The sequence below is a fragment of the Gallus gallus genome, chromosome 3 (genome assembly GCF_016699485.2).
Source record: "Gallus gallus isolate bGalGal1 chromosome 3, bGalGal1.mat.broiler.GRCg7b, whole genome shotgun sequence".
In the NCBI taxonomy this organism is placed as follows: Eukaryota; Metazoa; Chordata; class Aves; order Galliformes; family Phasianidae; genus Gallus; species Gallus gallus.
The window spans coordinates 52,110,157-52,134,530 of NC_052534.1; the positions used below are offsets into that span (position 1 = coordinate 52,110,157).

Genomic DNA, 24,374 nt, shown 5'->3' on the forward strand with positions numbered 1-24,374 from the left:
GGTGTTCCTGCTCCTCAGGTGTACTTTCACAGGAGTTTTACAGAAGAAAAAGTAGAAATTCCTATATAAAACCAGCTTCTTTGAAATGGTTACAGATGCTTTCCACTTGCTCCTTGTTTAACTTCCCTTGGAAAACCACCTCACAGTACTTAGGATGGCACATTTATTTTGATAATTACTAAGCCCGTACAATCACAAAACGTGTGATTAAGGACTGTAGTATTGAACGAAGTGTCACCTTGTCTTTGTAAAGCACTGCAAAGGGACCTGCTGGGGATAAAAGCTGCAGCAGTGTACTGCAGCCTGAGCCAAAGCCCTTTGAAGGCCATGGCAGCACTGCCAGCCACAAGCATAGATGAATCAGGCCTCCAGAAACACGAGGATGACAAAGAAAGAATATTATAACTTAATTTGAAAATTGATTAAGAAAATAAAATGGTAGATTTCTATATCATAGAATCAAAGAATTGCTCAGGTTGGAAAAGACCTTAAAGATCATGGAGTCCAACTGCAAGCTAACCATACTACCCTTACTCTAACAACCCTCTGCTAAATCATGTTTCTGAGCACCACATCCAAGTGGTTTTTAAACACATCCAGGGATGGTGACTCAACAACCTCCCTGGGGAACCTATTCCAGTGCTTAACAACCCTTTCTGTAAAGAAGTGTTTCCTGATATCCAACCTAAACTTACCCTTGCACAACTTAAGGCCATTTCCCCTTGTCCTCTCACCTGTCACCAGTGAGAAGAGACCAACCCCATTCTCGCTGCAATCATCTTTCAGATATCGGAAGAGAACAATAAGGTCTCCCCTCAGCCTCCTCTTCCCCAGACTAAACAGCCCCAATTCCTTCTGTCGCTCCTCGTAGGGCATGTTCTCCAAGCCCTTCACAAGCCTTGTTGCCCTTCAACCCTCTTCTTCAGTGCTGCTACAGGAATTCCTAGGCTCAGAACAAAAAAATATCAGGAAATTACACTCTTAGAGCACTCGCTAAGGAAGATACTCCACTAGAAGACAAGCATGGAATTTTGATTTCCTGAAACACCCTGGTCTTTGCTGCAGGAGTCCTGAGCATCAGCATGAATCACACGGACATCTGGCATCTACCAAATGCCAATGGAACTGGCTTTTCATTCCTCCTCAGTACAATTACTAAACTGGCCAAATAATGTTCATACTAATCCCACTTTGCCTCAAAACATGTAAGCCATTGCTGCAACAAATCTGTTTCAAGAAAATTAAGCTCCCATTAAAAATGGAGATTAGACCTATTGGAAGGCATGCATATTTTGATAGCCTGTATTGACATTTAAAAGGATTAGTACCAGAAACCATTTGCATGCATCTTCCAAACTCATATCCTTTTTATGTGCATAATCTGAAGTATCTAATCCTGAGTCAGAGAGAGATGCGTATTTGCCATTTGCAGAGGTCCTTCTGGATTTTATCCCTCTATTGTTATGATAATGTTTTTACAAAAACTTTTTGAAGCAAATGTCATTGGCTTCACATGTGATAAGCACGAAGTTTAGTTTTCTGGCTTATTTCCGTTACAGGGTGTATGTAACTGAGACAAATTCACCAGAGCAGAAGCATGGGGTTCCTAGAAGTCTCTAATCAGTGTCTGAATTAAAATCTCCTTGGCATCACATCTTCAAAATTAATTTAAATGGCATACAATGTTTAACTGATGGACTTCTTACTGCCTAGAATTCATTTAAATATCACCTAAATATTCTAAATATTCCGCTAAATCAGTTTAAGTTTATATTTATCTTAACCCTACGGTAAAGGGGAGTATAACGCAACTCTTCAAAACACAGAGGAAGAATTTCCTTTGGTTTTTCACTTTCACTTCTCTCATCTTGTTATCTGCTATTTCTTGGCTGCTTCAGAATTCTTCCCATCTCACTTGCTCTCCTCTTCCTTTAAAGAGGCTGGAGAAGAGGATGCTTTGCCACAGATGGAGGGACACCGATGTGGCTGTTCAATCTAGGCAAAACGCAAGATCCATCGTGCCGTCTTAACTCACAGAGCACTTGGCCTAAATACATGATAATAAAAGCCAAACCGAAACACATCACCAAAACCCAAACAAACAAAAAAAGCAAAAAAATCCCCACAACTGCAAAAGACCCTGTTCTTTGCCACTGGTAAACTATTTTTTTTTACACCCCTTGTAGTGTGCTTGCAGTTTTGCTCCAAGTGCCTCCAGCAGGGCAGTTTTCCCTGGCTCCCCAGCCCAAGAAATCTCACTCCCCTTTCCACACATCCCCTCCTATGCTTGCACCACTTTTCCAGTCTTGGCCTAGAACTAGAACAACTAGTATCTTACCCACAGAGTTTACAAATTAATGCAATGAAATTGCAAAAGCTGTGTGCTCCACTGGGTTATTTTTACTTGACAGGAACTGGTAATACCAGCCTGTGTGCTTCTTGCAATAGATGATTTCTAATTTTAATAAACGACAACCTCTACAGTGAAGTATAAAAACATGCCAAATTGACAATATAATTACATAGTCTGCTTTGAACAGTTAGAAGGCCCTGGTCTTTTTCTTATAAAGAGAAAAATGATTAATATGTGCACTTAATATGATACTAAAAGCTCTTTTAGAGTTTAAAAATGTTAGTCTGTAGTTCTGTCCTAGAGAAAAACCTAATATACCACACACCCAGTGCTGAACACAGAGAAACGGGTGCTGTTGTGAGCTGAAATCATCTGCACAGTCATATATACATTAACTTGCCCAGTACAATCAGACTGGACAAATCCCAAGTTGATTACTTAAATAAGAGAAAGTTCTGCAAATTAATGCATTAGTCCTTTGGAAATCTTTCCCCAAATTTATTTGTGCTATTTGCAAATACAAAAAAAAAACCCTTTTGTTTAATTCTCAACTTCTAAAGAATAAGACAAAATTCATAGCAGATGTGCCTCCAAAGACTTAAATAGCTGGGTAGCAGCATGTTTTCTGGTTTTGTTATTTGCTGAAATAAACATTATGTGAGATATTGCCATTCCGTTTTGTTTGCAGCAAGACATAACAGGAAGACATCTTTTAAAAAAAATCAGAGCCCCAAAGTCAAATGGATGAAGAGAGATGCTGTGTCCCTGGGGAGCTGTAACTCTCCCTCTCTGCTCCCTCCAAAGAACATAGAGCTGAGAGTCTATTTAGAGAAACGCTATAAAACTACAGCCCAAGTAATGAAAGCAACGTGCCCCATCCTTGGGGCTAGAGCAGTTAATATCATGTCTTGAATGTCCTCAGAACTGCCTCTCGTCCCCCACGGGTTACACTTGCTCCAGCTGTATAAGCAGAAGGACGTCTTTCAAAACCAGCCATTCTGAGCTTGCTAAAGCTGCCTTTAATTAGAAAACAAAATCAGAATTATATCTTGTAGACAGTGCCTGTTCATGCTGTGCGTTGGTAGCAGTCATTCTTTTTCAGATAAAAACTCACTATCATCAGTGGTTTAAACCACTAACATTAGCTGTCAGCAGCGACACTGGGCAACAGCGGAAACAAATAAAAATAGCAATAAAAAAAGATGACTGCTAATTATCCTTTCACTCACAAAGTTACAATATAACTGCCCCTGTTTGAACACAAAGAAGGCCTACAATTAGGACATATTCAACTGCAAATGTACCACAACCCCTTCTTTACTGTGCTCGTAGATGATACAAGACAATACCTCAACACCAAGTCTAGGCAGTGCCTGTAATTTTCTTGAGTATTGTGTATATTATTCACAGATGAATCTTACAAGCTGTGATTCTCCCTCCCAAAATGGAAAAAGAAAACATGCATACATCCGGGTGCCTTTGTTCAGCATGCTTTCTAGGCCTCGGCTACACTGAGCGTCCTGTCAAGAATTTCAAACAACATAAGGATCATGCCAGAGTTCAGCCTTTTCCTGATCCTCACCACCATACAAAGCTCCATATTAGAAAAACTTTTTGTTTGTTTGTTTGTTTTTTAACTCCCACATTTTTGCGGAGATTTTCTTTCTTTCCCAGTGAATTCCTAAAATTGAAGGAATCTCTGCTCAGCCTTTACAAATTCTGACATCTACCTGCCCGTGTCAGTCAAATAATAAATGTTTGCCTGCAGGTTCCTCACATCTCAGTCTCTGGAGTCAAAGACTGTCCAATATTTGAGAAGTACTGGAGTGCATCATGCTTGAATGGGTGGACTTCAACCTAGGAAACGCACAGCCAGACCTACCCAAGGGATCATCTAAATTGGTACGAGGGCTATCAATAAATGCAAATGGGCTTTACTGGAAGCTTAAGAGCAAGTTGTAGAATATGCTTAATTAGAAGTAAGCACTCAGTGCCACGTTTTCTGAAAAATAAGACAAATTGCTGAAAAAAAGATCCTCATTTAAATGAGAAGTCAGGTAAATGTAGTGTTTTAGCACTTGCCACCTGTGGTAGAATGCTTCCTCTTCCACATTTAACGCCCAGCCACCAGCTATTTGGCAGTGTATTTCTCTGAATACACCAGTGGTTTTAACACAAGAAATAACACTAGAAATAAGAAGGGCAACCTTAACTTTGTCACAAATATATAAAAGAAAGAAGAGAGGTTATAAAAGCATCTTAGCACCCAAAAAGGCAGTGGTTTAAGGTGCTTCTTAGCCACAAGTCTTATAAAGTACTGTTACCAGAGAGCAAGGCAGACTTGCAAAGTTTATCTGTGTTGAGTTAATAAGGGGTTATATTGAAGTACTTGATATATACTCATATTAAAGTACTTGATACCGATGAAAATTGTTCACATTATCTTGCTAACACTCAGAACGGCGCTCAACATTCCCATGATACGATGTATTAGAAGACCAATTCTTCACCAAAACTGTGCTACAGGGACGACTCTTCTCAGATGACCACAGTAGGGAGTGTTGACTGCCTATAAACTGTGTATGTTTCAGGAAGATCATGACGCTTTCAACATGAACAAAAAGCAAGAGCATCCCTGTGGTGGTTTTTAAGACTGACAAATCCACAGAAAAATTAAAAAGTAATTTTGCTCCGAAGAAAGAAATCAGGATTTTCTATTTTCTTCTAGATATTTTTCCTCTTGTACCCTTTGTTTTGGATGTGGAAAAAAACTTTGGCCTCTGTTAAAAAATAGCAAAATTCTAGGTAAAAAGCTTGGTTAAAAAAACTTTACTACTGAAGACATCTTTGTCTTCTGCTAGAATAAATTGAGTGAGAGCCACCACATGTTCAGAAGCAGGACCATACTGGTGTTAGCTAAAACTGAAATCCTACTGGATTTCCGGCACTGAAAAGCTTTCTACTCAAAAAGTAAAAAGGAATAAAAATGTGAATCCTACACCAGTCTTCCAGAAATCTGCCAGCCATCCCCAGCCCTTTGACTTTAAATGGTGTCCGTCCCTCTGTCTGTGAAATAAAGGCCAGAGCAGCAGGCTGGGGGAGGAGAAGAAATGGCGTATGATAACAATGGATTTGACTGATGAAACATTTAGATTTCAAAAATAAAACAAACACCGTTTGGAACAAATTACTTACATTCAAGAGTAAAAAATCTTTAGCCACTTTTTGATCAACTTACCCTGGCTTCAGACTTGAAGTGCAATCTGATACTAAATGGTTACTTGCTGGAAGCCACACATCAGCAGGAAGTGCTAAATGCCAAAGGGCCTTGAGAAACTAAAACACGCGGTAGCAAAATGCTGAACAGATCACAGACTGAGCTGCTGATCTGATGCTGCAGAAATATGCATTCAGTCATATGCTGCAAATGTTTGTAACCCAATTTCTACTTAGTCTACAACGATTATTACCACATCTATAAAATACTCTTTTTTCCATCTTAAGTCAGAATATCTGTTTGTAAAGATGCTGTACCAGAAATTGCATTACGTGTGTGATACATAGTATACATACATGCTTTGCATTTTTAAATATTTGTGTTCCTTAATCTTAACCCTTCAGTTGGGCTCATCTTAAGAATTTACTCCAACTATTCAAAAGGAGCTGGTATGGAACAATGTCTCTGTGTTAGAAATGGCAGGCCATGTTCTGGAGGACAATGCCTTCCTGCACATCCATCAGACCTTGTAAATGACAATGGTTTTCAGGGAGACTCAGACTTTTTCAATTTAAGCAAAATATTTTGTTATTCCTGCATTTTTCCCTCAGCACACTACAAGTTACTTGTAAGGATGACAGGAATCAGATTTAACATTATGGGATGGGTCTAAGCGTGTTTCAGATTTTTACAAAGAAGTAGATGCACCAATCGTGTAAGTATGTGTCAGACTGCATACGATTCAGATTGCTGCCTACTCCTAAGGCTGTGCCCCTCTCATCCCCATGGGATGAGTGAAAGACACAATCTTTCTAATGGCCATCCCAAACCACACCTGATGTTGTCTTTACAAACACTAAACTTGATTCCCATAGGCCTTAGTAGTACTCTTGCTAAGACTGAAGAAGCTGGAATCTGTATAGCTATTTTGACAAACGTTCATACAAGCACAGAGAGAAATAAAGGGAAACATAAGCACCTACCTACCTACCCTTCATGTACCCTTCTCCCGAGTTCTATGCCCCTGGGTGGCCAAGCCAACATATACAATGACAATTTTCCTTCCTCCCATTCCAGCAACAGCCACTCTGATGCTCTGGTCACCACACGAACTCTTCCTCAATTCTCCACTGAAGGGGGTGACTTTAAGCCACCTTTTTACCCACTCTACTCTGAAGTTAGGAGGAGGTGTAATCTTAGCTGTGAATCATCATCATTTTGAAGTAGTTAACCTGCAAATAACCACTCTGACGGTGAAAAAATTCTAGAGTAGACCTGGGATGTACAAGTTTTGAATTATGACTGCCATTTTCACCCAGCCTTTCACTGTTTGCATCTACAGTATGGTCTGATACAATGGTGAACTGCTGTCTGAATTCTCAGGTTTTTTTTCATCTGTCATCAGAAAGGCAGGAAAAAAGGGATGAAAGGAATGGAAACAAGCATTTGGAGGTCACCTCTCGACCTCAAAGATGCACTTCATAGCAGTGGGACAGATTATCTGAAAGGTCTGTTTCACATAAAGTACCCTAAGTGGAATGGAGACATTGGTGTTTTTTTGACTTCTGGTGTGAGAAGTTCCCTTTTCACAAAAAGGCTCCTCACCACAAACCTCAACATATTCTGAATAAAGTGCAAGACTCTTTGCTTCAGGCCCTACAGCAAAACCCACAACAAGGGAGCAAAGTGAAAACTGAATATGTGGACATGCAGATAAAAAGCTGTCAGGGTGAAACGTTGGCTGTGCACCATGGCAGCAAGGGCCCAGGCTTTGAGACTGTCACGAACTAAACCACAAGCAGTTGACACAAGCAGCAGCCTGTCCTCAGCCTCAGCCCACCGCTCAGCCTGAGAGCTGCCCTCGGCCCCATACCACCAAACTTAGGTTCTGGATTTTTTCTAGGAAAGCATCTGAACAGCACTTACATTTCAAATGCAGTTCAAACCGGGTCTACGCCAGGCAGATCAATAAGCTCACCTAGATTCACCCACCCTTCAGATGGTTTTTAAGTCTAATCACTCCATATGGAAGGCTACCTAAGGGTACGCCATCCAAGCAGTGGTCTTGGAGCAGCAATGATGCTGCTCTGAAGTTTTAGAATAACATTTTTCCTCCCCAGTCTCCTAAATATGCTCTTACAAAGCAGCCCTTTGTCAGGCAGAGTGTTCAAGTGACTCAGCTCTGCCTTTCACAAAGCCTGTGAACTTGGATAAAATTACGTCTTTTCAGGGTATAGATCAAAAGCCAAGGTTGTGTCACCCTTCCTCCTAATGAGGATCCCCTTTTTCTCCTCAGGGTCTCATCAGAATTAGTGTCTGAAAGTAAAGGCTAAGCCTGGCACAACAACAGATGATGCATACAGCCCAGAGAGGGAAATAAGTGATCTTCTACCACTGACTGTAAAAGAAAAGGCCTGCTTTAAGAAAAAGAGGAAAACAGAAAATACACTATCCTCACAAATTGGACCACAGCTGATGAGGTGAGAGTCTGCACAGTGGTACAAGGAAGTTGCTGCTCTCAGCAAAAGCTAGCAGCAGAGGAAGGAGAGGGTGTAAAAGAGCAAAGGGAGCACAAGCACTGGGAAAACCTCATCAAACTCATTGTACTAAAGAGGTATGTGCGGTACTGAACTGGAAGAGCAAACAGATGGGTTTTACATGGTATTGTCAAAGCTGCTTTTAGAAATGCTGTTCTGTTTTCCTTAGCCAGAAGAGTCTCTACAAATACTGTCTCTTGACAGATGCTACACTGAGAATGGTGAGTCAGGAGGTAGCAAAATGGCAGCGCGCTGTGCTAGTGGGTAATGGGCTGGTAGGTACCAAACCATCGCTGGCGAACCACGAGCAGACAAGTTGTCTTTTCAACCCAACCAACGTCAGAACCTGGAAAATGAAGGAAAATTCACAGCAGAAACTGTAACTTGTGACTTTGGAGCTGGAGCTGAACCACTAGGAATGGGCAGCGAGCAAATTTTTTGCAGGTTATTTAAAATTCAGGTTGTTCCTTTCATGAGTTCAGCAGCTGGAGCGCGGGTAACATCCGATGTGAGTGGCCTACTTCAAATTAGTCAGGTGGTACAGGCAAAGAGGTAGAAGCAAAAATATTAATAAGGCTTATACAGTCCCCCTAAGTGCTTCACATTTCTGACCCCATTATGGTTGCTTTCCAGGTTAGTGGGGGAATGAGAGAGGTTATTTTAATGGCATCTCTGTGCCACCGTGTTAAAAATTAAACAGCTTTCAATCTTTAATGCGTGTTTTTCTTTTTAAAGGGGGAATCAACAGTTATGTGCCAGCATGTAAGTATTTTTGTTGTGCCCAATGAGCAGCTGGAACAAAATATGGGAAGCAGCAATTGCGAAGATATAGAATGAAAGAAATGATTTCAAAATAAAAAAATAAAAACCAGAGAAAGCAACACTTGTCATTTGCTGGCAGGAAGCACATCCTCAAAATTAAAATAAGAAAAAACCAAGTGAGGCAAAAAGGAGGCCTAAATTATCTATTCAAGAAACTACAAATAACAATGCATCTTTGGAAAAACCACCATTTTATCTCCACTGGATTTGCTGTTCTCATCTAATGGATCCAGCTCATTGCTAGTAGTCTTGAAAGTTAAGTTGATAACCAACATACTTCAACTTTGACACAGTCTCAGCCATGTCTTAACCTGGTCACAGCAGGATCACCACAGTGGTTGACATCTTGTGCACACATGAAGTTGCAGGGTGTTGTCCATTCGCGCTGCACAATACATCTCACACCTAGCAGCAGTCCTTTCTAGTTCGACCATACCACTGGCACTTCCTCCCTCTCCAAGCCCCAGAAATGCTTGAATAGACCTTACAAGTAGACACAGAAAATGTAAAGCAGAAGAAAATGTGGAAAATGGCACATAGGTTTCTTTTCATTTGTGCCCCACTGCAGACCCAACCATGCACTGTGCTGCCCTGATGGCTCTGGGGCACAGGAGGTCTCTGTGCTCTCTGAGGTGCTCTGCCTCACTCAGACACAGTCCCTGCTGCTGCTGGGGCTCACGGGCACCGCTGTATGGGTACATCCAGAACACCCACATCACCAGGGGCACGTGTGCCCCCTGTCACCTTAGTCAATGGAGCAGTGCTGATTTGCAGCCAGGCAAGCCCATGTTTCTAAAACGTGCTCAGCAGCACAGACACCAGAATTTCATGTTCCTTAATATCTAACCTCAGAAAACAGCCTGAGTGAAGAGCAGCCTCATCCAAGCATGTGTTTATTTCACTTCGTCCACTTTCAGTCGGCCACACTGCAAACTCAGGACCTCGCTTCCTCTCCCTCACAGAGCAGAGTTGTTCTGCACGCCGCAGGAAGCCTACTTTGGAACTACTCCCAACCCAAAGCATCCCGCGTGCGATGCAGGGTTAACTCCTTCACGAGGAGCACCGCTTCACCCCACCTGTTAACCCAGGTCTGGAGCGGGATGCCCCTTCCCGAAGCCCCCAGCCCAGCTCAGGAGGCTCTGCTAGGGCTGAGCCGCCTCTCCCCGCTCCCTCTCCCCCCCGCACCCCCTTACCTGAGCCCCCCACGCCGGATCGGAGCAGGCAGCTCCTGCGGGAGGAGGAGAAGGAGGAGATGTCGCTCTGGGAGCGGCCTCGGGGGCCGGGCAACGGCCAGGCGGGCAGCGGTGCCTCCGCCATCGGGGAGTCGAGGGAGGGAGAGCCCCGAGAGGGAGGGAGGGAAAGTTTGCTGAGGAAGAGCCGCCCCTCCGCTCCGACCGCCCCGACGCGGGGCCGCCCCGCTGGGAGGGCGATGGGGACTTTGGGCATCCAGGAAACCCTGCACCTCATCCATCCTTCCCTCCGCACTCCCCGAGAGCTGCAAACCCAAACTCCGTGGTTTCGTTTTGTTTTGCCGGGCGCTCGCAGACTCTCCTGCAGGGCCAGGTTAGCCCTGCATCGCACAGGCACTGCTCTCCCCTGATCACAAAGTTTTCTGCCAAGTGACAGGAGCTGGTCCTAAGTTTTTCACCAAATCCCATCGTGTGCCTTTTGTTCTAATTGACCTTTACAGCTCACAGGTGTATGAGGGCCCTTTCTCTCGCTGGAGATGACAGCAGCTGTGCATGTGCGGGCTGGTGGCAGTTTCTGAGCAAGTCTAAGCCTTAATTGGAAATGTACTCAGAGCTTCCATTTACCAAACTGTTTCTTTACTGGTTCTTTGTTTTTCTTTTCTCTTAATTGAAAGCATGTGAGAAAGGTCATTAAGCAAACTGCACACTTCCTGCTGCACATCTCGTCTACACTGGCAGGCTGTGGGTGAGACCCTGGAGCTTTCCTTGCATCGTTTTTCCTTCAAAGCACCGAGTGTCACAGAGCAGCCCTAACTTGGGCATGCTGTAAAGAATCAGAACCTACTTCAAAACTCCCCCGTTAAGGGGCCGCTCGGCTCTGCAGTCCTTTGGTGGCAGCAGCCGTCAAGAAGAGTCGCACAACATGAGGAAGTCCAACGATAAACCAGAACAGATACAGCAGCAAAAGGTCAAAGGCTCTGAGGAGCTCCTGCTGAGATGTGAAGGGACATCGGAAGAAATGAAGGCGAGTGAAGATGCAGAGAAAGCAGGTCAGCGTTGGATGAAAGGCAGAAGCAGGGAAAGGCAAAAGAGAGAAAGAACAAAGGGCTCCTATGCTCGACATGAAAGTTTATTTGTAAACTGGAGCAATGCGGGCAGTCTACCAGAAAAAAAAAAAAAAGATATCGTGGAAGTCAAAATGTTTTTTATCAGGCTGTAACTTACACCTATCGGCACGTAAATGAGAATGCAAAAAGTCTCTCCCCAAAACCTGCCCGGCCGCCCTTTCCCTGAGGCAGCAGCCGCAGGGAACCGGGACGAGCGAGGCGGGACGGCCCCGGCTGCGCCTACGGCCCGGCCTTCGAGCAGCAGCCCCCGCCCCCGGCCCCGCCTCGCTCCGGTCCCCGCCCGCCGCCATGTCGGGCCTCCTGCCTTCCGTGCTGCTGCTGGCGCTGCCGGGGCTGCTGGGTGGGCGGCCCCGCTACGAGCCCACCTGGGCCTCGCTAGACGCCCGTCCGCTGCCCACCTGGTTTGACGAGGCCAAGTTCGGCGTCTTCATCCACTGGGGCGTGTTCGCGGTGCCCAGCTTCGGCAGCGAGTGGTTCTGGTGAGCTGCCGCCTCGCCTGCCGCTCACCGGGCACGGAGGGAGTGGGTGGCCCGATTAGCGGGGCGAGCGGGGCTGGAGGCCGTGCGGTTTTCTGTGAGCTTTGCGAGAGAGATGGAGGGGCGGCAGGAGGCAGCCGAGGTGCCGCGATGAAGGGACGGGCGCCGCAGTGGGCTGAGGACAGCTGTGGCGGAGGGCTGCGGGCAGCCCAGCGCTCCCCTTGCCTGGCGTTTCTTTGTTTGCCTTTGTGCTGCTCATGCTGGTTTTCTTCTCTCATTATCACTTTCATTCCGCTTAACCTCAGGCTCAGTGCCTTCAAATCCATTTAGTTCGAGCCTTTGGTCTGCTGTGTGCTCACTGGGTGTAGTTGTCCGGTGTGCAGATTCCTTCTAAGTCACACTGTGGGGCGTGGAGGTAAACAGCAGCTCTCTGGCCATGGTGAAACTTAAAAGCAGTCTTCATAAAGCAAGCTGACATCAATATCAGCAAACCACTGTTTATTGAAGGCAGTATTCAGCCTGTTCTTTTCAGTCACATGTAAGGGTATCTGCAGTTCTTACTGTGTACTCCGTTTACTGAGTAATGACTTTCTGTTAGAGAGAAAAAGGGTAGGTTTTGCTCAGACTTCTCTCACAGGGAGATCCATACGCACGTTCACGTTCAAACATCCTGTTTTTTCTTCTTATTTTTTCTAAAAAGGTCTGAAAACAGTCTGATGCAGTGGATGACTGTCTCCATCCCTGCTGCCTCCCTCCCTTAGGCTCATCCAGGTGAGGAGCCCTGCAGGGCCTCCTGGTAGTGAGCATGCCCAGGTGGCCCAGCTCCCTGCCCGCAGCCTCAGGGCAAGGCCACAGACCTGGTGCCACCCAGGTGCCTGCCTTCCTGCAGGGTTATACAGCCTCAGTCACTACGGCTCTGAAACTCAGTGCTGTCAGAGCAGAAACACTCATATTGTTAGCAAGCTTTGTGACAAAGGAAGGACATTACTTCTTTATTTGTGCAGTCACATACTTAAAAACCAGTTTGTTTGGTTTTTCTTTTCAGGCTCTTTCAAGGAGGAAGATAGCCTCAGCCTCTTTATTTTTTTTATATTTTTCCCCACTGGCTCCCATAGATTGTATTAGTTTACCCTGAAGTCTCTTTGGAAAGGTCACAATAAGATCCGTGCAGCTGCTGTGGTGGTACAGAGCTCAGTTCAGAGACTGGCTCAGGGTGGGAGGGAGAAATGCATCTCAGATATACCAATTCTGCTGCTTTTTCCTTCTACTTTCAAACTCTGTTCATTTATGCCTAAATTTGCCAACAGGATTTTGCTGCCTGGCTTTGTTTATATGAAGGTGAACGCTTTCAGACCCTTTCTCTCTAGCAGTTATAACATACATTGCTAGAAGGCCTCTAGCAATAAGGCTTGATGTTGCATGCTGTATCTGGAGTTCCTCTTTCATTTCTAGGGAGGGGAGAGGTGGGGCAGGCAGAAAACACATAGTGCTGTATTAGCCTTTTATGTTGTCTGCTTATGGTGAGGATGAGGCCAGAGCAGCTCTGTGGCCTCACTGTGGGCTAGGGCGATTGCAGCAATGGCATTGACTTCACAAATGAAATCCTGGGACCTTTCCAAAGTGGAACGACTGGAAGAAGCAGAGCATGGGGAAAGGACAGAGAAAAGGAAGCCTTTAATTATTAATGCTGTTATGTTCTGCAGCAGTTTTATCTGGCTGCCTGTATCACATGCATCCGGTGCTTGTGCCTCAGTGTGAACACAAATAAGAGCTCATGATTTCAATAATCTTTTCTTTGCCTAAAAACACACCAGCAGACATGGTTTTGATCTGTATTTTGTAGGTGGTACTGGCAGAAGGAAAAGAGAGAGCCCTATGTGAAATTTATGAAGGCAAATTACCCACCTGGGTTCAGTTATGAAGATTTTGGGCCACTGTTTACAGCAGAGTTCTTTGATCCTAACCAGTGGGCAGATATTCTGAAGGCTTCAGGTGCAAAATATGTTGTCTTAACTTCAAAACATCATGAAGGTAAGCAAAAGGGTTCTGAACGTTAGAAACTGTTGTGTTTTTGTTAACTGAAGGAATGTCCATATGACTTTCCTGCCTGCTAAGAGAAAGGCAGATAAATGACACAGAATTACCTGCTCCAACCCAGTCAAAGAGTTAAAATGTGCAAGCACTTTCCTGACTCTTGCACAAAAGCTATGGTCGTGAAACTTGCACAGAAGGAAGAATAGATTATGCCATGGTTTTCTTCTAGGTAAGACAGCCTGCAGCAGTGGGGGCACCCGAGCTTCCAGCAGCAGCTGGGTTTATTTCTGATTGTTGTGTAATCTATTGCTCAAGGAACCACAAAGTGAATGCTGCGCTGTTCTGTCTACGGAGAGCTGCTCTAAACTGGCAGTTAACTGGCCTGGAGGTTTCTCCAGGGAATTTAGCAATATGTTCCAAGAGTCAAGATGCTCAGCAGAGAAAAGTAAAGAAAAAGGGTATGGTTGGGAGGAAACCTAATAACACAACACAACACAAAACAACAAAAAAACCAACCCAACAACCCAAGATCCCTTTAGCTGTCCTGTAGCCTTAGGCGTGAATTTTAGCTGTTTTGTCTAGTCCATACAATTACATGTATCCAGTTCACAAAGAATGCTGCAGAGTTTATTAGGCAATGAGTGTGAGTTTGAAGCAGTTTGAAGGTGTGAGTGGGGCCGCTCTGCCATGGTTTAAGTCTGCAGAGTGGTAATGCCTGCAGTGCTTTAGCTGGGTTGCTGGATGTCCGAGAAGTGAGGATAGTTAATGCTGATGTTTTAAAAGTTGCTTCAGGAGTTTTTGGGCTCTGCTTACGCGCACGTACTGAGTTGCTGACTGAACTGTTGATGGATGCTAAGATAAACGAACAGTGAGTATTTGCATGAGATGTAAACAGAAGGGAGCAGAGTAGTCTGAATGCAAATGATGTCTCCGTTGCAGAAGGCACAAGCTAATGTTTCATCTTCCAACTGTTGAATGTGTATTCAGAATTCATCTTTACTACATTCAGTAAAAATCTAATGTGTCAAAAAGCTTCTGTGTCTTTGGTTAATTTAATTTGGGCATTCGAATGGAGTGAACAACTGAGGAGGATTGAATGATTATCAGAACTAGAACACTGAATGCTTATTTTTCTCTATACAAATGTTTATCTCTACAGATGTTTATACATATGTGTAAATGATTACATATTTAATGATTATTTTGTTTTTTTTCTTTTGCATTACACTTGCAAAGTAGAACCATGGTGTCCCCCCTCTGCTGCTTTCCTTTCTTACCTTTTAATTTTTCTCTTTTCAGGTTTCACTTTGTGGGGGTCCAAATATTCTTGGAACTGGAACGCTGTCGATGTGGGACCAAAGCGAGATCTTGTGGCTGAACTAGAAACATCTGTTAGAAACAGAACTGACTTGCGATTTGGTTTATATCACTCCCTGTTTGAATGGTTTAATCCTCTCTTCCTCGAGGATGCCAGCAACGTCTTCAAGACAAGAAAGTTTCCAACCAGTAAATCATTACCAGAACTCTATGAAATTGTGACCAAGTACCAACCAGAAATAGTTTGGTCTGATGGGGATGGAAATGCACCAGATACTTACTGGAACAGCACTGGTTTTCTAGCTTGGCTGTATAATGACAGGTGTATCATGATGCTATTTTAGCTCCTAATCTGAAATTCTGTTGTCTAGTTTGTCTCCTGTATATTCTGTGGAACTTACTACCTCCACTTATGGGGACTTAGCTAAATCTTAATTTACCTGACGTGCGAATAATCCACCTGGCGTGCCAATAATCCAGGTCTTACCTAAAGCTACTCCAGCTTGTTTTAGACTCTTTCATATTTATTTAACCATGCTTGCAAATTCATCAGTTAAGATGGCACTGATTATTCTACTTAATCATTTTTCTTAAGTGTTGTCTACTGCATGGGCAAACAAGATAGCAAGATAATTTGAGAACAGAGGTGTGTTGTTGTCATCACAGACTGAACATTTGGCAGTAGATGTGAAGTGCACACTGCTTTCTGGCAGGACTCCTGTGAAATGCTGCAGCATATTTCCCTAAGAACTGGGTTCCTGAAATAGCACTTAATCTAATTGCAGTAGTCCAGAAGTCATCCTAAATGTTACTTTCTGGGATGGCTGTACAGGAGGTGAGGGGGAGGGATTACCTTGGCTCTGACTAATGGCTAGAATTAAAATCATAAACGTACAATTTCTTTGTTTCCAGTCCAGTTCGGGACACAGTGGTGACCAATGACCGCTGGGGAGCGGGTGGCATCTGTAAGCATGGTGGCTTCTACACGTGTAGTGACCGGTACAACCCAGGACACCTTCTGCCTCACAAATGGGAGAACTGCATGACTATTGACAAGAGGTCATGGGGGTACAGGAGGAACGCAAATCTGGAAGATTACTTGACAGTTGAGGACTTGGTGAAGGTACGGTGGGACAAAGGGAATGCCTGCAACTCCTGGTTATTATATTAATTTTATAGAAAATACTGTGAGAAATGTCATCTAGTAAAAAATCCTGGTTTCTTAGAAGTGAATTTCCTCCGTGAGTAACTAGCCAAAGGCTCATCTATATGATTGTTTTTCTACTAACTTCACTTTTGAGTTGACAAGAAGCAAACAGCTGTGGTTTCACGGAGGATCTTGCTTGAAGGCTGTGTCTTTTTTCCCCCTTCTAGCTAGGAACACTTTGTAAGTTAATACTCTCTTAGTTAGCGGCGAGAAACTTTCCTTTTGTTCCATTTCATACTTAAAAAAAGGAAAGAATAACAAGACACTTGTACTACAGGCATACAGATAAACATGAGCAAATACAGATAGCCAGTGTTAAAACACTGATTCCATTTGCTAGTCTAAGGTATTACAAAAAAAAAAATTGGAAGTTTAGGAAAACTGAACGATAAGAAGTCTCATCTTTGAGATAAAATGCATTTAATTACAATATTCAGCTACTGAAGGAGAAGATTGTTGTTGCTTAATCCATGTGTGTTCTTTGTATTGTCCTTGCAAAAGATAATTTCAAATTGAAGCAATCTCTCTTCAGAGGAGGTGGTTTTAATTCATTCCGTAGTTTATCTCCAGCTGTTTGTTCCTCAGACTCCAGAGTCTCAGCCTGTGATCTCTGGAGGGCAGTGTGGATGGGAACACAGATGCTTCAATGGACTTTAGAACAATCATCAGCCCGTTTGCCAATTGTGAAGTTCACAATATGGCATTAGTGCAGACTCTTGATGCCAGAACATGTAATCTCAGAGACTGAGCTAAAAGACAATTTAATTCATGTGTTTTACCTTTTTCTTTAAGTTCCTCCGTGGATTGATGCTGTAGACCTATTGGTCTAGTAAAAGCTGTGTTCCATGATGAATGAAACCTTTGAAAATCCAATTAGATACAGGATTGTATTTATTGATTGATTTATTCATTGCTGATTCAATCTTCCATTCTCTTTTGAATTCCACCATCTTCCATCCCACTCTTTCTGCAGTAGGCACATTTCCTTTGATTCTCAGTCTGTACACTGCATGTTACAGAAATGCACTGTGTGAATTTTGTGGGCACTAAGGTCTATGACTGTGATGAATAAATGATACAAATGAACGCCCGTTCTGTCACTGGCTCCACTTATAAAAGGAGGAATACGTGGGAGATACTAATAGTACCCCTAGAGATGAGATTTATTCTTTGCGACATAAATTATTAAAACGGCTTCATTTTCTTCTGCATATTTTATGAAAACTGTGTACTAAATATCTAAAGCTGCACGGTGTTTTAGAGATGTGCCCATAAAATAGGGAAAACATTGCTTTTCCCAGCTCCGGTAAAAATGAAGTGGCATCTGCTAGCCCTTTTCATGCAGAAAAACAATCCTGTAAGTGTTCTACTGGGAAATCTCTTATGAAATTCCAGCACAAGTTGAAATTTATAGAAGTAGGATCTGATTCTAATACAGAGTCAGTCAGATGTATTGGTGTGAAAATGTATTTTTGGATATTTTCTGCCACGCAAACTGACACTTCTGTTTTATGGGAGCTTAAATTTTGCATTGGTTGTTGGGATGTTGGACCTCCAGAGTCTGGACTTGCACTAACTAGTCCAGTCCATCACTCTGCAGCAACGTACCAGGCTTTAGTAAGAACTTCAAATATGTAATTCCATTAATTGTAACCGCTGTTCTGTGCATGTGTTTAAAAACATTTCAGCAACTTGTAGAAACAGTGTCTTGTGGAGGAAATCTCCTGATGAATATCGGGCCCACTCACGATGGCCGCATCGCTGCTATCTTTGAGGAGCGCCTGAGGCAAATGGGTGCTTGGCTGAAAGTCAATGGAGAAGCCATCTACGAAACAAAACCATGGAGAGCACAGAACGACACGGTCACACCAGACGTGTGGTAAGACCACTGAACCAAAACAAAGGTGGTGTAAAGCTGTAGAAGTTTTAACATTTAGCATTTTAATCTTAAAGTTCTTAAGGCTTTGCTACTGTAGAAATCGTCAGCTTGCTCTGAAGAAATGAACCCTTCTGTCAGTTGAAGAAGCTGCACATGGAAGTGTGTCTAAGAATGCAGACAGACAGTGTATGTCAGAGAATGTAGTTCCAGGATGATGCTAAGGCTGAAGGGAAGGTTGCAAGAGTTTCCTTAGTGGTTCTAGGTGGAACTGGCAACAGAAACTATAAACAAACAAACAAAATCCAGAAATATAAAACTGCTACAAAGTGCTTATCTATACAGTAGGAATCTTAGTGTTGCTCTTTAGAGATAAAGAGGAGAAAATGAAACTAGGAATCTAATGTATTTTGTGTTTCTGTGCGTTTTTACCTTTAAAAAGGAAGGTGTTAGCAGTTGTTTGGTCAGTAAATTCAGCCAGTCTCTGAACTCTGCTCTGCTTTTGTGCCTCATTGCTTCTATAACTCCATAACGATCCATCAGGCTTTTGGTCTCAGCTACTTCTCTGCCTCACTGGGCTTTGCTTAACTCCTGCTCCCATGAAGATTTGGCCATCTGGCTGTGGCCTTGAAACTGCTGACTGTTGAGTAAAAACACTTCTGAGAACAACAAAAAACTGTGATTGCAATGGAGCAAGATGGGAGAAATATTTTAGATGAATGCTGCAGGATTTCCAGTGACATAACGTAGATGGATAAGTTGGCTATCCAGAAAAAAATCTTCACCAAGATAAATGTCTGCTACAACTTGGTTTTTAAAAAATTAACTATGCAAGGTAGAAGTTTAATAGTTCCACATACTCTATAAAGGCTTTCAGTGCAATGCCTGTATGGTTCCATATAGATGTGAATTACATTTCTCTGAATGTAGCCCACAGTTATGTTAATGGTTTCCCCTACCCACCAAAATCCTCATTCTTACATGACAAGGCAGCAGTTGTTATATGCTTGCTTAAGTTACTGCAGATGTTTACCTCTACATTCAGTTGATTGTTAATCTGTATTACCTCTGTTTTGTCAGAATGTATTTTCAAGGAATAGTCCTTTGAGAATGGGTATTGATTTTATGCAATGAAGGTTATGCATGTGAAAATGTAATCAGTGCTAACTTTTCACATTAGTTCTTTTCCAGTCTTGAAAGTGTGATATATACTGCTCCAGAAAATTTACAGGAAAAGATTGATGTGTTTCTTCTCCCCGTTTCTATCCAGGTACACGTTCAGACCAAAGGAAGGCAAAGTTAATGCCATCTTCCTTAATTGGCCAAACTCTGGGATTCTGGAACTTGGTGAGCCACAGGCGAGGCTTGCAGAAACACAGGTAAGAAGACAATTCTTGCTTCCCCCTTTAGAACAGTGAGGTTTATAACATGTAACACAAGAAATGAACATAATCTGAAGATATGTGGAAAACATTTCTAGTATTGTGTTCCATCCATGTTTATTTTAGTTTCTGGCATCTTTGGGAATGTGTAACTTTTAGGGTACAGTACTTTGGAAGAGACCCAGCACAATACTAGTTTTCATTCTGGGACCTTCCTTGTCATAGTCCTCCCACTGGGATGTTTCTTGTCAAAGGTAACGCTAAATTGTTGGCACTATATATTTTTAGCTTTCAAACTGAGGATCCTAAAAAGAGGCTAATTAGCAGGAAAACACCTGTGCCACCTCTCCTCTTTCCACTGTAGGCTCTGCCCCAGAGATGACCTTTATGGGAAATAGCCATCTTTATGATATTGTGCTGCACGCAGAGGTTTTAGATACCCAGGCTCACAATAGTAACTCCATACGTAACTCTATCTGACCCTAGGATAAACAGTGGTCAGAAATTGAGGACATTGATATCATAGCTCCATTAGCAAGTACCCTGACCCAACAGAGGCAGAATTACACAGCAGAACACTTGGTGCTCAGGTCTTAATATCCACATTGTGTGCCCTTAAGGGGTTTGCTTTGGCTTAGTTCTGGTCTCATCACCACATGCTCACTAGCAGTTGAAATGCACTGTGTTCGTGGACTCAGTCCCCTGCTTTAGTTTCAACTGAAAAGAATCTAATTGATAATGAATCAGCTCTGTGATATGGCAAAAAACCAGTCACTTCAAAAGTACCATCCAAATATTATGTAGAATACAAATATAAATGCTTCTTGAATTTGAAAGCAGCATCTGGACTATCCGTGAGCAGGACAATAACATCCCTCAGGGGTAGCCGTTCCCTTACACTGCTCCATTGTTCTTAATGTTTCATACAAGCTGGCATACAAGTCTTCCCACAGAAGATTTATGTGTTTTTACTAGGGAGGGGCTCTTTAAATCAGCTTTGTTCTGATACCTGTCTGTACTTTGTAAAAGCTGATGCTTATTCAAAACCACAAGCTCTACCACGAGGACAGAGGCATTTCATAAACAGGTGGTACTAACATCACTGCTGTGGTACCTGATACCTACTTAGACCCAGATCCTATCCCAGACATTTCTGACACACGTTTACATACCTTTTACAAACTTAAGTAGGTCTCAGATTTAGACAAACTCACCAGCTTTATTACTGACATGTCTACTTTGCAAGTACTTTCCCCATTACCTTTATTCTTACTATTCACTCGGTTGATAAGTAGCATTTAGGCATAAGTAGGTAGTACTTAGGGAAGAACACTTCCTTTATCGAATATGCAGTTATATGCATTTGAAAACACACTGTTCTAATTTTACTATTGGTTTCCATTTCAGGTGAAGTTGGTTGGCTACAAGGAACCGCTGAAATGGGTTGCACTGGGAGAAAAGGGAATCGCAGTAGCTCTACCTCAATTAACTCTGAAGCAATTGCCATGTCAGTGGGGCTGGACCTTGCAACTGACTGATGTAAACTGAGCCATACACTGGAGCTTGGGGTAGTATAGAAGTTACATTGTTTTTTTCTTCCTGCCCAGCTTCTCATCATTGGTATCTAACTATTGCTTGACTGTATAGCATCTGTTCTGCGAGACAGAATGAAATGAACCTCATACAAAATCTAGTTACTTACATCTCTGTTGCACAATTTGTGTCTCTGAGCTTGTGTGAATAACTGAGCCTTTACCTTGACCTCTTCACTTTAAGTCTGTTTCTTGGCAAGTTAAGTGAAAAGGGGCAGTAGATTTTTTTTTTTTTTAAAGCCCTAAGAAAGAACAGCACTAAGCCCAAGCTCATGGTCAGTAGTCAGACAACTGTGCAAAAAGCTGTATACTTTCAGTGCAAGAAAACTTACTTCCACAAAACATATATAAGCCTTAAAAGAATGAACTTTCCAGTTGTGTGCTACAGCTGGCAACTTCAGCTGAGATGGATACTGCATCTGCAAGAACAATCTCATAACGATTAGCAGTTAATCATGAATGCATGGAGGCAATGCGGATGTACGCTTCAACTTATAACGATGATATAACGAGAATCACTAACAGAACTATTTTGAGTAATTCTGTCCATGAGTTCTGAGAATTTGCTTTTTTTTTTCCTATGTTTTGTATCATGTCATAAGGTTAAGGCTGGCTCTTGTTTACATCCATTATTTTTACAGTTACCAGGGTGCCTTCTGTGGACTACGGACTATTAACAACAACAAAACCCATATTTCAGCAGTGTCTTTTTTTTTAAAGAGTTGTTGCTGGGGCTCCTCAGCTTTGGCAAGAAGACAACATTTTAAGCATGAGTTGGATTGTGTCCAATTTGAAAAATTCCCAAACTCAGCATGTATCAGAACTAATAATGATAGGCCTGCGTGTGAGATTTGCATAGAGGGGGAGATGAAAGATAACAAAAGACAAGAATGTTTTCAATGTAGAAACCAAAGGCTTCCTTTTTCCCGAGTAATCTTAATAAATGCAAAGCTATGACTGCCTAAGTTAAATTTATTCTCTTTTTCAACTCCATTAGGCTTCTGAGTGATGGGCCAAATGAGGTATTGCTTTTTTCTGCTAAGTAATATTATTACACACACAAATTTTACATTAAAATATTTTATTACAATACAGACAATTGGGCTCAAAATTAATACAAATTAAGATAAAATATTTACAAGTTAATGTGTACAGTGTAGCTGTTCAAACAGCTAAACAAGAACGTCTAAAAATCCACATTCTGTAAGTAACAAAGAGAGCACCCCCAACTTGTTCAAGAGGCATGGGCAGCAGTTGGCAAAGGCTTTTTGAAGAATAAGAAGCTCTTTGGAGCAACAGTTGTAAAGTCAAGGGAAGAAGTCTTTTACAACAAAAGACAAATGTGAGGGATGAAGAAGAGAAGCCTTACTTGGGTCTGTTATTCTTCAGTCGCTACCATTAATGTTTTTTCCAAACCATACACACCCCAGGCCACCAAGTTTGTTTGTTTTACTAACTTCTAGTAGTACTGTCCCAAGATGCCTTTCAAATGCAATAAAAATAATCAAATTATGCAAGAGTTTAACAACCTTTTAATAGAAAATTCTTTACATACAGTGATTCTTTCAACAAGAATATTTTGATGGGCATTTGAAATAGAATTGTATTAGACAGAACAACTATGGTCTCGTTCCCAGTTTTTTCAGTATGTTCTTTCTGCTGCTCTACCACTCCTACGCCATTATAAAATTAACCCCAATCTCATCAGTAGTCACAAAGATGCATTATAAATACATTATCTATTCCTATTAATGTGCAGTTCATTTCTCTAGTTGCTGAGGGGTACTAAAAGCTTCGTAAACATTAGCAGCAAAATCTTTCATTTGTTCCATCATCAGTAAGTCCTGGAAGAAATTTGGGAATACATTTGCTTAATCAAAACTACACCCACCACTCTGCAGGTTCTACTGCAGTACGTAATTGTACTCATGATGAGAAAAGCACCTGGCACTCCTCCTGAGATTTAACTCAAACCTTGCGACCGCATGAAATTCCCGAACAGAACTCCAAATACAACCAAGCTGAGACTTTTTTTTTCTGCTTCTGCACTGTTTCATTAAGGGAAGAGTTTATAGGAGAAAACGAAGCATTTTTTGGGAAAGTATAGCTCTACAAAAAGTTCAAGTTATGTTACTTATTCCTACTTCTTTAAGCCACTGAAATTAAACAAAATGAGGTACTTCACTAAAAAGAAATAAACATCTCACTTTTTTTTTTAAATAAAGCAAGATTCTTACCTGAACAAAGTGACTGGGTGTTTCACTGCATATTGAATGGATCTGCCCATTTATTATTGGAATTATTTTGGCTAAAGGAAGACTGACGCTGGAGAGACTGGAAGAGGACAAAAAATATTGATGTAGACTTGCTTGGATATTTGTAAGACAACTCAACTGTGATTATTACTAATCTAAATTATTACTACTTCAAAAATAAGAACTGAAAGAAGTTAGTTTTGCATAGACCACAAACTGGAATATACAAGATGCAGGTTTGTCCCTAGGAAGTTTTTCATTTAATATAGAACTACCAAAGAAAATTTTATCTATTGGTCATCCTATTACAGTTTCACAACTGCTTCTCATGCAAAGTGAATGTTTCAGCTACAGTATTTGCCTGTGTGTATATATAAAGTTGTTGCTAGAGGTGTCCCTCTACAATCTCAGACCCTTAAACTCTTAACCAAGCTGAAGAGAGACAGCCAAGCTAAAGCCTTTGGGATATTTTAAACAATGTAAATAGCATACATATCAATACAAACATTACTATTTAAGAGCCATGAGTTATTAAACATACGAAGTTATTATTCAAAGTATTCATTTTAATATTATAGAAATTATATTTCTAGGATTTGAACTCAGCTTTCAGATTTCTAACACACTGAAGTCTTCTAAAACCAAGATAACCTCAGAATAAAAGCTGTTTTTTTTTTTTTTTAACAGTCTTTTAGAAAGAAGGAGAAGATCCTGAATGTTTGCATTTTTTCCAGCATACCAGTCAAGAACCTAAAGCTCTGTAGGTTACACACATTAGCAGAACCACAGTTATGCCCAGCTTCCATGAGAACTTTTGTAAACTAACAGTCAGAGACTTGGACATACAGTGCTATCTTTCTCCTGGCCTCATAGAAGAATGGCGAAAGCAGATCTCCCAAACTCAAAAGCAGTCTGTTACAGCACTGGCAAAAGTTGGAAAGTATCGGTCTTCTGATTTCTGCTTTTAGATCTGCAAGTGATGGTGAGAA

At 42.0% G+C, this 24,374-nt stretch overlaps 3 protein-coding genes across 7 annotated transcripts in view; 1 reads left to right on the forward strand and 2 right to left on the reverse strand.

The window, feature by feature from the left end:
• Positions 1–10,272, reverse strand: part of PHACTR2 (phosphatase and actin regulator 2) — a 124,760-nt gene extending 114,488 nt beyond the window's left edge. For all 3 annotated transcript variants that reach the window (XM_040698472.2, XM_015284202.3, XM_003640962.5), the window contains exon 1: positions 10,123–10,272. In XM_040698472.2, coding sequence (XP_040554406.2) covers positions 10,123–10,246 — 124 coding nt within the window. In that variant the 5' untranslated portion in view covers positions 10,247–10,272. The remainder of the gene's footprint in view (positions 1–10,122) is intronic.
• Positions 10,273–11,524: 1,252 nt separating this feature from the next.
• On the forward strand, positions 11,525–23,372 carry FUCA2 (alpha-L-fucosidase 2). Its single transcript, XM_419707.8, has 7 exons — positions 11,525–11,725; positions 13,566–13,753; positions 15,056–15,395; positions 15,986–16,196; positions 17,969–18,159; positions 19,427–19,535; positions 20,946–23,372. Exons 1-7 carry the CDS (start codon positions 11,535–11,537, stop codon positions 21,084–21,086), a joined length of 1,371 nt encoding a protein of 456 aa, XP_419707.3. The 5' UTR covers positions 11,525–11,534; the 3' UTR covers positions 21,087–23,372.
• Positions 22,195–24,374, reverse strand: part of PEX3 (peroxisomal biogenesis factor 3) — a 57,026-nt gene continuing 54,846 nt past the window's right edge. For all 3 annotated transcript variants that reach the window (XM_046939745.1, XM_046939746.1, XM_419708.8), the window contains 2 exons: positions 23,368–23,464; positions 22,195–22,974 (listed from right to left, as the gene is read on the reverse strand). In XM_046939745.1, coding sequence (XP_046795701.1) covers positions 22,891–22,974; positions 23,368–23,464 — 181 coding nt within the window. In that variant the 3' untranslated portion in view covers positions 22,195–22,890. The remainder of the gene's footprint in view (positions 22,975–23,367; positions 23,465–24,374) is intronic.